The sequence below is a fragment of the Petaurus breviceps genome, unplaced genomic scaffold (assembly GCF_028583685.1).
Source record: "Petaurus breviceps papuanus isolate PSGF00001 unplaced genomic scaffold, PetGlider_PUasm1.0 90897, whole genome shotgun sequence".
NCBI lineage: Eukaryota > Metazoa > Chordata > Mammalia > Diprotodontia > Petauridae > Petaurus > Petaurus breviceps.
Window position 1 is genome coordinate 7,900,608 of NW_027187374.1, and position 15,618 is coordinate 7,916,225.

General features: G+C 35.8%; 1 protein-coding gene across 7 annotated transcripts in view; it reads left to right on the forward strand.

Moving 5' to 3' along the window:
- ITSN1 (intersectin 1) overlaps positions 1–15,618 on the forward strand; it is a 327,970-nt gene that overhangs the window by 70,826 nt on the left and 241,526 nt on the right. For 3 of the 7 annotated variants that reach the window (XM_069074950.1, XM_069074948.1, XM_069074949.1), the window contains 3 exons: positions 1,654–1,749; positions 9,442–9,505; positions 13,416–13,576. In XM_069074950.1, the coding sequence (XP_068931051.1) occupies positions 1,654–1,749; positions 9,442–9,505; positions 13,416–13,576 (321 nt within the window). The remainder of the gene's footprint in view (positions 1–1,653; positions 1,750–9,441; positions 9,506–13,415; positions 13,577–15,618) is intronic. The other 4 variants (XM_069074954.1, XM_069074951.1, XM_069074953.1 and 1 more) reach the window with 2 other exon arrangements.

The window sequence follows — 15,618 nt, forward strand, 5'->3', positions numbered from 1 at the left end:
TGAATGAAAGTAGGGAGAGCTGATGAAATTTCTGTACTTCATGCAGTCCTACCAGCATTGTTGTTTTTTTTTCTTTTCTTTTTTTTTTTAATTTATTTATTTTTAGTTTACAACATTCAGTTCTACAATCCCTTGAGTTCCAAGTTCCAAATTTTTTCCCCCACCCCACCACGGTGGCATGCAATCAGATATAGATTCTACAAATACCTTCACATTAAACATTAGTCAAGGTGTAAAGAAGAATTATAACCAATGGAGTGAACAACGAGAAAGAAGAAACAAACCAAAACAAAACACAAAAGAGAGAGAGCAAGTAGTTTGCTTCAATCTGCATTCAGACTCTAGTTCTTTTTCTGGATGTGGATAGACCTTTCCATCGTGAGTCTTTTGGAGCTGTCTTATAACTTTGCATTGCTGAGGTGAGCCTAGTCTGTCAAAGTCGATCATCACAGATACAATGTGTCTGTAATTGCGTACAAAGTTCTCCTGGTTCTGCTCTCCTCACAGCATCAGTTTACATACATCTCTACAGGTTATTATGAAGTCTGTCTGCTCCTCATTTCTTAGAGCACAATAGCATTCCTTTATATTCATATACCGCAACTTGTTCAGCCATTCCCCAATTGCTGGGCATCCCCTTGATTTCCAATTCTTTGCCACCACAATAAGAACTGCTATAAATATTTTTGTACATAAGGGTCCTTTTCCCATTTGTATGATCTCTTTGGGATATAGCCCTAGAAATGGTATTGGTGGGTCACTTTTTTATAGCCCTTTGGGCATTGTTCCAAATTGTTCTCCAGAGTGGTTGGATCAGATCACAACTCCATACATTAGGGTTCCAATTTTACAACATCCCCTCCAGCATTTATCATTTTCCTGTTTTGTCATGTTAGCCAATCTGACCAATGAGATGTGGTACCTCAGAGTTGTTTTGATTTGCATTTCTCTAATCAATAGTGATTTAGAACATTTTTCATATGCTTATAGATATCTTTAATTTCTTCCTCTGAAAACTGCCTGTTCATATCCTTTGACCATTTATCAATTGTTGAATGACTTGTATTCTTATAAATTTTACTCAGTTCTTGGTGTATTTTAGAAATGACTGCCAGCATTGTTGAGCAAGTTTCTTGGAACCTTTTGATTCATACTTTTATGTGAAAGTTTTATAAATACATAGTTTCCAAGATAAATTCCTCCTATATTCAACTCCTTGAGGATTGCTTACAGGATTTTCTTCCCATCCACCCTACTCTCTTATACCTAGTCATGGTATGTATGTATATGACCTTGGGTTCTAGAAGAACTTGTGAGCAGAGCACAAGTCCTGATGAATCCAGTAGAGTTAGAAATGTTTTGAGTAAGGAGCAAGTAACATCTGTCATCTGATGACTACCCAAGCCAAGCTTTTAGAGGATCTCATTGCTGCAAGATTGGTCTCTAGGCAATGAATTTTTTTAGTCACATTTACTAATAAAGACTTCTAAGTAAAAGACGTGAGAGAAATTACAATTTGTATTATTCGAGGGTATGCCCACATTGTTGAAATTATAAATCTTTTGAATTTTTTAAAGAAGTTAAGTTCAGAGAAATAGTACAGTTAAGTAACATTCCTCTCTGGTTTTTTTTTTTCTTCTTATCGACGTACAGGCAGCCTGGATATTTGGGCCATAACTGTAGAAGAAAGAGCCAAGCATGATCAGCAGTTCCATAGTCTCAAGCCAACATCTGGGTTTATTACTGGTAGTTGTATACAGTATTTTTATATTTTCTTTTTGTTTTTTGATGATATGTGTATTTGTGAGAACAGATTTTTATTTAAAACTCCCGAATTTGTCAATTTCCAATCCACCAAGTCCTTTTGCCTGGCTTTTCTCTGCTCTCAATTCAAAAACATTTATTCATTGATTTCTATGATTAGATACAAGCATTAGATTCAAGTAATACAAAGATAGTAAGGTAAGGAACTTACTATCTAGTTGAGGGTATGTGAATACAAATAACTGATGAAAGGGACAATATGATAAATACAGAGTTAGGTAGGGTTGAGCAGTTTCAGGCATGGGGGTGAAGTATCAACAAAAACATAGAAATTAGTAAAGCATATACATGAGGAACAGCCTATACCTTGGAGTTAGTAGTATAGAATAATATAAAATATGGAACATGGAGCAATTTGGAAAGGTTGTTTGGAGCCAGATTATGGAGGACCTTGAATGCTGTGATTAAAAATTCATATTTTATTCAATAGTCAATGAGAGCCACTTAAATATTTTGAGTAGATAAATGAGAGCAATGAAAGCAGTGAAATGATGTATTAGAGTGGGCATATGCTGAAGGAAGAGAGGGTAGTTGGTAGGCTATTTCAATAGTCCAAGGTAGGAAACAATGAATTTGGTTAATAAGACTAGAAAGGAAAAAATCAGACAATACTTAGATTTTGAACCAGGGGATTGGGAAGATAGTCATGTAAGCAACAGAAATGGAGAAGGTAGAGGGAACAGTAGATGTCTCATGGAAGAAAAATTAAGCTTTGGACATCATGAGTTTTGAGATTGTGGCACAGCATTGTAGTTAGAACAAATCTGTATAACTCTGCCCCTCAGCTGTGCTGTGCATCTTTTTTCACTCTTCCTTGGATGTTCATTTTTCAGTTATTGAATTACCACCTATCCTTTAAAGTCTAATTTAAATAGACTTCCTCATGAAAGCTTCATTATGACCGAGGCGCCTCCCCCAGACATTAATATCACATTTTATTTTGAAGCATTTTAATGTACTTACCATATAATACGTAGTATGGCAATTTTTTTGTTGTGTATTCTTCCCTTATTAGATCATAAATTTCATGGAGAATAGGAACTATGTCATAGCTAAATTTTTTGTTTCCATCAGCATCTTGTATGTTTCACATAAGAAATTAAGGTTTGAAGACTAAATGAATATTCAGGCAGTAAGAGTTACAGGATTAGAACTCTGTGGAGAGATTGGTATGAATATATAGATCTGAGAGTCATCTGCTTAGAACTGCTAATTGAAGTTATGGGAATGGATATGATACCAAGGGAAAGCATGTAAAAAGTTAAAAGAGGAGCAAGGACAAAACTTGGGGAGCAACCATACATATTGAGTGGGAGAAGATGGGAAAGGAGACAAAAGGAGTGGACATTGAAGTTTAAGAAGAGCAATGAAAGTATAATATAACCAAAGTGGATGGAGAGGCTATCAAGAAGGAGGTGTCAGCTTATGCAGAGAGGTCAAGGAATACAAGTATAGTAAAAAGTCCAATAGATATTATGAAGTCTTAACATTCAAAGAGCAAAATCAAAAGGTTTGAAACATGGGTGGGTGGTGAGGAAGTGGAAGCAGGAATATAGGCTACTCTTTCTAAGAATTTGGCTATTAAACTAGGAGTAGAGAGAGTCAAATGAAGGTTTTGGCTTTTGTTGATTTTTTGGTGGTTTTTTTTTTTTCCTGTTTGTTTCACTGTGCTCAGACCTGAGATTTCCTGTAGGAATTTTCCTGTAGATTTTCCTACAGGAAATTATATGCCAATAAAGAGGATGTTGAAAATGCATATGCGAGATAACTGATGGATCCAGGCCTTTCAGGGAAGGGGTTTGAAGGAACAGGTAGAAGGATTAACCTTGGCAAAAAGGCTATTTTTTTAATAACTATAGAGAAGTTAGAAAGAATGGGTGACAACATTGAGAGATGTAGAGAAGGGGAATTGAGTATATTTATACCAGATGTCTGCTATTTTCTTAGTAAATAAAGAGATGAAGGTGGTATTAGCTGAGAGGTAGAGGGAAAGGGTAAAGTAGAACTTCTGAGGACAGATGTTTTCAAATATTTGTTATGTAGAATGTGATGGGAATCAGTAAAAGATTAAAAGGATTACTATTGTTGAAATGGCTGGCCATTGGGTCAACACTGAGGAATATTGGGAAGTTAGACTTAACATGACAATAGACTTGGAGAACAGGGAAGGAATAAGGGACCTGGAGTCATAATAAGTACAAAAATAGGGGGGCGGAGTCAAGATGGTGGAGTCGTAATAGGACTTCTGCGGGTCTGTGGATTCTTCTTCCCCCAATTCATGTAAAAGGTGACTCTGAAGAAACTTTGGAGCTACAGAACCCACAAAATGACACAGAGAAGCCAACCTCCCACTGAGGACAGCCCGGAAGGCCTGCAGCAAGTGGCCAGCATTCTGGACGTAGGTCAGAGGTTTTAGCCCCAGGGCGGGCTGACCAACCACCAGCTGGAGGGACTTCAAATCACCAGCAACTGTGGTAGTTTCCAGAATTATTCTAAAGACAAAGTGAGAGGTCAGTGCAGTGTGGACTTTGGGATCCAGTAATTGGGAGTGCGTATGCTTTTGCCCCGGGGGCAAGAAGCAGTTGAGGGGCCGCAGCCCTGCAGCCACAGCCACATGTGGCTGCTTCAGCTCCTGGCCTGCAGATTGTGGGGGGACCAAGCAACCAGTCTGAGGGGTAATTGCTCTTGCTTTAACCTGCTTGGATCTGGATTGCAGTCTAGGGTGGAGTGACCAGCTTGCCTGAGGTGTGGAGGCTTCAGAGAGGGCACCCAACTAATACCTTCAGCAGCTGAGAAAACCCCAGCGTTTGGGACAAAGCTCCCCTGTCTAGTAGCAGAGTCCTACTGTGGCAAAAAGCCCAAAAGTCAAGTAATTGAGTAGCAACACAAACAAACTAGGGAACCAAAGTAAACAGAGCAACCCAAGTTTACACTCCTACTTTGGGGACAAAAAGGATCAAAGCATGGAACAGGAGGAAGACAGTGAAGTCAGAACTCCTGTACCAAAAGCTTCAAAGGAAAATATGAGGTGGTTACAGGCCATAGAGGACCTTAAGAAGGATTTTGAAAATCAAATAAGAGAAATGGAGGAAAAATTGGGAAGAAAAATGAGAACAATTCAAGAAAATTATGAAATGAGAGTCAACAACCTTACTGAAGAAAATAAAACCTTAAAAAATAGACTAATTCAAATGGCAAAAGAGGCTCAAAAAGCCAATGATGAGAAGAATGCCTTAAAAAGCCAAATTTGCCATATGGAAAAAGAATCTCAAAAGCTCACTGAAGACAATCATTCCTTCAGAATTAGATTGGAGCAAATGGAAGCTAGTGACCTTATGAGAAATCAAGATACTGTTAAACAGATCCAAAAAAATGAAAAAATAGAAGGCAATGTGAAGTATCTCATTGGAAAAACCACTGACCTGGAAAATAGATCCAGGAGAGATCATTTAAAAATTATTGGACTACCCCATGATCAAAAAAAGAACCTAGAAATCATCCTTCAAGAAATTCTCAAGGAAAACTGCCCTGATGTTTTAGAACCAGAGGGCAAAATAGAGGTTGAAAGAATCTACCAATCACCCCCTGAAAAAGATCCCAAAAAGAAAACTCCTAGAAATATTATAGCCAGATTCCAGAATTCCTGGATCAAGGAGAGAATATTACAAGCAGCCAGGAAGAAACAATTTGAATATTGTGGAAACACAATCAGGATAACAGAGGATCTGGTAGCTTCTACACTGAGTAATCGAAGGGCTTGGAATATGATATTCCGGAGAGCAAAGGAGCTGGGATTAAAACCAAGAATCACCTACCCAGCAAAACTGAGTATCATGTTTCAGGGGAAAATATGGTCATTCAGTGTAATGAGAAGGTAAACAGGGAAAAGAAATCATAAGGAATTTATCAAAGTGGAACTATTTACATTCCTACATGGAAAAACAATAATTGTAATTTATGAAACTTTTCTCAGTATGAAAATAGTTGAAGGAAATATATATATGTGTGTGTGTGTGTGTGTGTGTGTGTCTATATCAGAGGGTATATGGGTATATGAATACATGTGCGAATGTGTGTATATATGTTTACAGGTATACATAGATAGAAGGCACAGGACCAATTTAATGAGAGGAGATGGGGAGAGACAGAATGGGGTAAATTATCTCATATAGAAGAGTCAAGGGAAAATGGTTACAATGGAGGGGAAGAACAGGAAGGCAAAAGGGAATGAGTCAACCTTATTCACATTGAATTTGGCTTAGGGAGGGAATGACATACACACTAAATAGGGTATCTCACCCTATAGGAGAGTAGGGGGGAAGAGGATGACAGGGGGGATGATGGAAGGGAGGGAAGTTGGAAGCACCCACTTTTGAAAAGGGACAGGATCAAAGTAGAGAATAGAACAAGTGGGAAGTGGGATAGGAGGGAGGAAAACATAGTCTTTTACAATATATCCAATATGGAAATGTTTTGCATGGCTACACATGTACAACCTATACTGAATTGTTTATCTTCCCAGTAAGGGTGGGTGACAAGGGAGGAAAGGAATGAAACTGGAATTCAAAGTTTTAAAATCAAATGTTAAAAAAAATAAAATAATATAAATACACACACACTATTATTAGTATTATTTTACATGTAACTGAGAAATAAGATATACAGGCACTGGGGCATAGAGATCCACTATGCCCTACTGGAAAGTCAGAGGGGGTATGGGAGATGATATGGGAGAGAACAGATTGGAGGAGGGTATATCCAGTGCGATCACTATTTTGGGTTAGTGGGTAGGGGAAAAACAGGAAGAAAATTTGTAACTCAAAATCTGGTGGAAATGAATGATGTAAACCAGAAGTTAATAAAGCATGTGATTTGAAAAAAAAAAGTACAAAAATAAATTTTTGAACATTTTTGTTCAAAATTTTTGTCTGAACAAGAATTTGAACATTTTGAAATTGATGAAGTCTAACCAACCTTGTGGTGATTGCAGTTAAGTCACGGGTGTTGAGTAAGTGCTTCCTTCTGAGCTTTTTGGCTTACCGTTTCCATGATGCTCTTTACTGATAGAGACTGATCCTTTCTTTTTATTATTGATATTACTTTGCTATTTTATTTAAGTTTCACATCTTTGTTCTTTTAATTTACATTTATTATTTAAATACTCAACTGGAATTGGCTTAAAAAGAATGGAGCAGATTAATTTAATTGTTATAGTTATTTCCTATGCTGCATATATAGTTATTCACTATCCTAAATATTATAATTATTCCCTATACTGGAAGATTTTGCTACCTCACAAAGTGCCCTAAATTTTAAATGTGTAGTGTTGAGATTGGGGAAAAATATTCTCATTCTCTGTTTCTGTCTTTGTCTCTGTTTATCCATTTTTCTGTCTCCATCTCTCTCTCAAATTTTTTGCTAGCTTTTTGTTTTTTGTCACATTCATTCCTCAATATTCTCTGTCCCCATCTGCTCCCAGAGAGTCTTCTTTTATAACAAAGAATTTTAAAAAATAGTTCAGTGAAATTTCATAATTTATTTGATTTCTAATTCTCTTGTTATTTGTGATTTGGAGTAATCTTAAATGTTGAAAATTCTTTTTCTTAGAATTATTTGTTCATATTTTTTCACTACTTAGCTATTAGGGAGTGGCTATTACATATGTCATTTCTCTATCTTGGATATTAGATTTTTATCAGAGAAATATGATGCAAACATTTTCCCCCAATTGACAATTTCCCTATTATCCTTGTATTGCTGTTCTTCCTTCAAAAGCCTTTCAATGTCATGTAATCAAATAATTTTACCTTTTGTGTTTTCTTCCATCCTTTGAGTGCTTAAGAATTTTCTCCTTAGTTAAAAGTGTGAAAGGTACCTCTATCTATTCTTGAATTGTTTTATTATGTAATCTTTCATATTTTATTTGAGCATCCATTTGGAACTTTGGGGCTATTTTGCATAAGCCGCTGTTCTGAACTTATTTTTTGGTAAACTTTTCTAATTTTTCCATCAGTTTCTGTTTTTGTATCATATTTTTCAAAGAAAGTATGTATCAAGTCTGAATTTTCTCTGGCTCACAAACTCTAAAACAAAAGGAAGCACATTTGTTCTTCTCTAAGCAGATATTAAGAGCTATATTTTAATGGCAAATAATATTTAACATGTAATTAACTAGGGTGGCCAGGCAGCACAGCGACTAAGAGCACTGGCCCCAGAGTTGGGATGACCTGGGATCAAATCTGGGTTCATACACTTAGCACCCACTCAGAAACACCTGGCTGTGTAACCTTGAACAAGTTACTTAATCCCAATTGCTTAGGGGTGGCTAGGTGGTGCAGTGAGTAAGAGTACTGGCCCCAGAGTCGGGATGACCTGGGATTGAATCCGGGCTCTGATACTTAGCACCACACCCAGAAATAACTGGCCCTGTAACCTTGAGCAAGTTACTTAATCCCAATTGCTTTTAAAAAAACAAAAGCAAAAACAAAACCATGTAATTAACTAGTATAACCATTCTAAGCAAATGTTTTCCAGATTATTTAGTGAGTGGGTTTAGATATACCCTAGAGGTATTGCAGGTTTGTTTTCTGACCACCACATCAAAGCAAATATCACAGTATAGCAAGTCACATAAGTTTTATGGTTTCCCAGTGTAAGTAAAATTTATGTTTATATTATACCATAATCTGTCAAGTGTGCAATAGTGTTATGTCTAAAAATATCAATGTATATATCTTAATTAAAAATCCTGTATTACTAAAAAATGATAAGCATCATCTGAGCTTTCATAATCACAATCTTTTTGCTGATGGGGGGTTTTGCCTTGATGTTGATGGTTGCTGACTGATCAGGGTGGTGGTTACTGAAGGTTAGGGTGGTTGTGGTAATTTCTTAAAATAAGACAATGAAATTTGTCACATCATTGACCCTTCCTTTCCCTAAACATTTCTCTGTGACATGTGATACTGTTGGATAGCATTTTACCCACAATAGAACTTCTTTCATAATTGAAATCAGCCCTCTCAAGCCCTGATGATCCTTTATAAGCTGTTTATGCAAAATTCTTCTGTATTGTAGTGTCTCTGGGAATAGGGAGGACCGAGGAGAGGGAGAGAGATAGGGGAAGGGCTGGTTGGTGGAATAGTCAGAAAACAAACAATATTTATTGATTGTTTGTCATCTTAAATAGGTGTGGATCATGGTGCCCCAAAACAATTGTAATAGTAACATCAAAGATCACTGATCACAATATAATAATGAAATATTGTGAGAATTATGAAAATGTGACCCAGAGTCGACATGAGGTGAGCATGTGCTGTTGGAAAAATGGCACTAATAGACTTGCTCAAGAGCAGGATTGCCACAAACTTTTAGTTTGTTTAAAAAAAAACCCCCACAGTATTGCAAAATGCAATAATATGACCTATATGCCTGTATGAAGTCAGATTGGTTTTTATTTTGATCTTATTTTCTTGTACATATTAGGAGAAAATAAGTTCAGTCTTTATCAGGATTTCAGCATTTTCCTTAAATTTGCATTTCTATTTTGCATAGTTTTGTTTTAATCAGTTTCTGATGACTTAATTTCTTTTGAAACAGTCTTCCTTTAATTTACAGGTGATCAAGCCAGAAACTTCTTTTTTCAGTCTGGATTACCTCAGCCTGTTTTAGCACAGATATGGTAAGTTGAAAATGTATGCTGATATATGTCACAAATGGTTTCACTTCTTTTTAGTGACATTTACATTGAATATTGTATATGGAAAGTTAGGATAATAAGCTGAGATTTCTAAAATCAAAGTTCAGTCAAATATACTGTATTTTAAAATTCACTGTTAAGACAGTCATTTTTAAGAATAAAGGAACTGCCTACTCTTCTTGACGTATATGTTGTAAAAGTTCTCTATAGGCTAGAACCAGTTTCTTTGAAAAAAATGATAAATTACTCATATTGTTGTCTTTTGCAGGAATGAGTCATTTTGGAATGAGTTTTCCAGATAGCTGTGGGTTTTTTAAGTACTAAAGTGATTATCCTTTAACTACTTTAGATAAAAATCTTTTAAAGAAGTAATTAACTCTCAGTTATATAGTCCCACAGTAACATAATCTGAATTTAGAAATGGCTTTTCTTTGAGAGGCAGTAAGTATTGCAGTATATGTTGGCATAAGTCTAGACTAGGAATCAAGATATCTGGATTCTGGGAAGACAGTGTGGAACATGGGAAAGAACAGAAATGTGGCATCAGAGGATCTGGCCCAGAGCTGCCTTCTAAAGATTCTCACAGTCTGTGAGACCTTGAGAACTCAAGTTCCCTAGACCTTGGTTTTCTCAGAAGTAAACTGTGGTGTTTGGACTAGATGCTTTCTGAGGTCCCTTCTAGCCCTAGTCTGTGAATCTTACCTGTGGTTCTGGTTTTGCTTCTGCTACTCTGCTAACCTTGGGCACGTTATTTAACTTCTTTGTCCTTTGGCTTTCAGATTTCTAAAATAAAATGATCACTCAGTCTTTTTTCTCTTTCTAAGATTCAGGAATTGTATTAGCATTTTCACTGCCTAAGCTTAACAACGTGTGGCAAAGCATACCATGTTTTAGTTAATAATTTTATACAGATGTTTTGTACAACATATTACTGAGTTAAAATGCAGATTAGACAATTTAGTGTTTTGCCTGAATTCAGAGATAGTTGTCTCCTTTATATAGTTAAAAGGAGTGCATATGATTTCACCAGAACACCAGTGTAAATCCCTTGCTGCTAGAAATAACATTCTGTGAACCAAGGTCAGATAGAGGACATTACTTCAGCATTCAAGCAAAATAATTTGAGCAAGATTAGCTGTTTGTTTCCTCACTCAAAAAATCTGAAATATTTCATACTTGAAAATTTATTTTGGAGCCTCAAGAATCTCAGCAGTTTATTGCTTTCTCCCATGAGCAATACTTTTCTTTATTTGACTGTGGAATTCCAAGCAAACGTGGTGTTAATGATTTCAAATTAACATGAAAAATAAAATGAACCACAACATTTTCTTACATAGCTACTTACTTGAGGCCAGTTTTATATACACTTTCTTAAAGTTCCTAAGGATTTTACCTTACATTTAATTTAAATGCAGAGAACATCATTTGTCTATTGTTTTAAGACCTCGGTTTTGTATTTAGGCAAGTCTTTCCCAACACTAAAGGTTACTTCAGCGGTTTCTCTTAGTAACCCAAAAACATATTATTTTGACTGAAAAAAGAATATGGCTTTAATTTAATATTCATGTAGGTATCCTCTGGATTCTTGTTAAGGAAAAGGAGTTAGAAAAGAAAACAATTTCTAATACTGTACAGTTGGATTTTGTTCTGTTTTGATTTTTGCAATTTTGATTTGAAAAAATAACACAAGTCAGTCACTCAGAATCTTCTATGAATTCCCATTTGCCTATTTCCCAGCCTTTAAAAACATTTTTTTTTTTTGCCAAGCTAATCAGATTCCAAGAAGTGGTAGTTGGAAGCTTAAATACTGGTGATGCTTACCAGTCTTTCAAATCTTTGTTTCCTAACCAAGCTTCTTCACAGCACCAATTCCTTTTTTTTTTTTTTTTATGAGCAATTGGGGTTAAGTAACTTGCTCAAGGTTACATGGCCAGTTATTTCTGGGTGTGGTGCTAAGTGTCGGAGCCCGGATTTGATCCCCAGGTCATCCCGACACTGGAGCCGGTGCTCTTACTCGCTGAGCCACCTGGCTGCCCCTACAGCACCAATTCTTGCAGTACTTGAATCCTATTATTCCCCTGATGCTCTGGCATGGTCCACTGAGGATTGATTAGTCATTGTCTTAATGAAGTCCAGGATCTCTTATCTAGAGCAAAAAGGAAGTATAAATGGCCATATAATTGGGTTTTTTCTGTTTAAAGGGGCTTACCTTTCTTACAGTTGAGTTTTAATTTTTGTTGTCTATGTTCCTTCAGTTTTAGGAAAAATGTTAATCGTTAGGGAATGTCACATTTGTAATTCTGTTGTCCTAGTTTTTAATCTGAACTTCAGATTTGACTTCTTCTGCCATATTCCTATTATGGCTAGATGCCCAGGTAGTTCTTATTCTTGATAAGTATTAACTTTGATAAGTTAACTGTAATCATATCAAGAGAAGTCTATGCAATTGAACTTTTTTCCTTAAAGTAACATGTATGTTGTTTTTTACAGTTTCAACTCCAAAATATTCCCTTTCTTTGGTATTTTATTGCTGTTATTGCCACCAAAATAGCAGCTTATATTATTTATAACATTTTATATTTACAAAGCGATCAGCATATATTTTCTCATTCGAGTCTCACAATGAGCCCAGAAACAAACAATCCAAGTGTCTTTATCTCTGTTTCTGAGGAAACTGAGGCTCAGAAACGTTTAAATTATTTGCCCAAGGTTATATGACTACCAAGTGGCAGCAAGATTTTCTCATTAGAAATCTATGTTACTCTGAGGTATGTGTGATTTTTATGGTGTAAGTAAAATGTTTCAAAGGAAATTATTTTGATGGCTAGCTAAATCCTGAGTTTCTTGTAGGGCCAAAGAATACCAAATCTCAATGAGTAATCTTGTAAAAAACAAATAAACAAATGTTTTAAGTAGTTATAGCATTAATAGTTTGAGTTTTTCATTGTGCAGGGTGTCCTTAGTAAAGTCCAAACCCATACTAAGACTTTTGAGACACCCTGTATGATGTGGTTTCCAAATGCAGAAACTTGTGGCAACCACTGTACTGTTTTCATAATCTCTGCAGGTGCTCCCTTTTGTTCCTTTCATTCATTATTCTTTGGAAAAAGCTATTTTACATGAAACTCCATTTTCTTGTTGTTTTGTATTGTACTTGGACAATTTATGTTGTAGTATCATTTGCCAACAGCACAGTTGCTGTGTTGTTAAGACACAAAGGGCTAGAGTCTAAAGAAGTTAACTTCACTAGCTTTGAAAGTATCAACGTGTCAGTTAAAAAAGTGTCCCTATAGTGAGGTTTGCTGAACCCCTCAGGGAGTGTGTACAGTTTTGGCTAAATTTCTTTAGAAATACATTGCCTATGTTTAAGTTCTTTGTGATTCCCAAACTCTAAATTTTAAAAGTTGGAGTAATATTTTAAGTTATTTTTGTTTTTAGTTTAAAAAAATTTTGAAGGGGTGGCTAGGTGGTGCAGTGAATAGAGCACCAGCCCTGGAGTCAGGGGGACCTGAGTTCAAATCCAGTCTCAGACACTTAACACAAAAACTAGCCATGTGACCTTGGGCAAGTCACAACCCCAATTGCCCTCCAAAAATTTTTTTTTGAAGCACAATGAGAGCTTAACAGTTTTCAAAGGTTATGTATGTTCCAACATTTTGAAAACACTACTTAGTAAAAAGAAGTTAAAAGTTTCTTTTTAAAGAGATACATTGACAGTACTACAGATTTAAATAAGCCATTTATAAGTTAACTAATCATTAGCTTGATTTTTACAATTTGGAGGTTTGGGGTACTTTGCAGAGGCATAGGATGTCGGGGTTCAGTTTTTAGTGCTTTAAAAAGATTCTTTAAGGTTACAGTTTTTAAAAAGGTTCATGGCATTGAATTTCAGGGCACTAGCTGACATGAACAATGATGGCAGAATGGATCAGATAGAATTTTCTATAGCAATGAAACTTATCAAACTGAAGCTACAAGGTTATCAGCTACCTGCTGCACTTCCTCCTGTCATGAAACAGCAACCTGTTGCTATTTCTGGTGCACCCACATTTGGTAAGTCTGCAGATGACTTAACTTTTTTGTTATTTCTCTATTTTAATGTTTAGAAACAAAAATGATACTTTTGTTTTCTCTTGCGTGCATTATGATAATTGAGGGGGATTTTTTATCTATTCTGGAAAAAAATGTGGATGGTATCACAAGCAATTCAAAAGCATTTTCATACTAGTTAACTATATAACAAAAACCAATGTATTAACAGAGAAAGAGCTTTCATTCTCTTGATATGACTTTCACAAATGTCTCTCTTTATTTCATTGAACACTTGATTTCCATTTGTCAAATGCTGCCTTTTTATTTCTTATTATGTAGCATCTTTAATCTTCCTGATGATCATAGTAGCACCTTTGATCATTGAAGTCTTGAAGGAAAACCATATTTTATGATTTGCAGGTTCATGCTAGTTAGTCATACAATTGCTTTTTTATTTATTTTTAAATTTTCATTATTTATTTCTTTAACATTTTTTCTTTTCTAAATTTTGAGTTCCATATTCTCTCTCTCCCACCTCCTTTCCCACCCACTGAGAAGGCAAGTATTATCAATTATACACAATATTTCTATATTTCAACAAAAAAGCAAGAAAAATAAAGGGAGAAAATTATACTTCGGTTTGCATTCAGTTTATCACTTCTTTCTCTGGAAGTGAATAGCATTTTTTCATCCTGAGCCCTTTGGAATTGTCTCATACTATTGTATTAATCGAAGTAGCCAATTCTTTCTCAGTTTCATGTCATTACAACATTGCCATTACTGTGCACAATGATCTCCTGCTTTTTTTCACTTCACTTTTCATCAGTTCACATAGGTCATGCTGTGTTTTTGTGAAACCACCCCCCTCATCATTTCCTACAGCACAATAGTCTTCTATCACAATCAAATGCCACAGCTTGTTCAGCCATTCCCCAATTGATGAACATCCCCTCAGTTTCCAATTCTTTGCTACCACAAAAAAGAGCTGCTCTAAGTATTTTTGTACATATAAGTCCTTTCCCTTTTCCTTTTATCTCATTGGGATAAAGACCTAGTATTAGTAATTCTGAGTCAAAGGGTAGGCACAGTTGTATAGCCCATTTGGCCTAGTTCCAAATTGTTCTCCAGCATGATTGAACCATTTCACAACTTTACCAAGAGTTCATACCGATTCCCCCTCTCCTCCATCCTTTCTAGAATTTGTCATTTCTGATAGATATAAGGTATATTTTTCTCACATGGCTATAGATAGCTTTGAGTTCTTTGTCTGAAAACTGCCTGTTCATGTCCTTTGGCCATTTATCATTTGGGAAATGACTTATTATTACAAATTTGACTCAGTTCTATGCACAGTATATTTGAGAAATGAGGCCTTTAGCAGAGAAGCTAGAATAAAAACTTTTGATATTGCATCATTGTCTATGGTACCTTTAGCAAAATGTAGTTTCCCTGATTGCCTCTTTCAAATTGATCTTATTTTTGCTTTTGCTTTGTCTGAAGTCATGATCGCTATCCCTGCATTTTTTTTTAGTTCCCTGCATTTTTTTTTAGTTCAACTGAAGCATATTAGATTCTGTTACAACTGTTTATTTTAATTGTTGAGTGTGTCTTTCTGTTTCAAGTGTGTCTTTTGTAAAAAACATATTGTTGGATTTTCGTTTCTAATCTATTCTATTTGATTCTCTTTTATGGGTGAACTCATCCCATTCATAATCATAATTATGATTATTGTATATTTCCCTCCATCTCCTTTTCTTCTGTTTCTTCTTCTTTTTATTTTTTTTTTTGCCTTTTTTGGAGGGTAATTGGGGTTAAGTGACTTGCCCAAGGTCACATGGCTAATTTTTGTGTTCAGTGTCTGAGGCCGGATTTGAGTCCTGACTCCAGGGCCGGTGCTGTATTCATTGCGCCACCTAGCCGCCCCTCTTCTCTTTCTTTCTATCCTGTCATTCCTCAAAAGTCTATTTTGTTTCTAACCACTGCCTCCCTAAATTCATCCTCCCTATTATCATTCCTCTCTGTCTTTCCTCTCCCTTCCCCCTCCCCATCATCCTCTTCCTCTA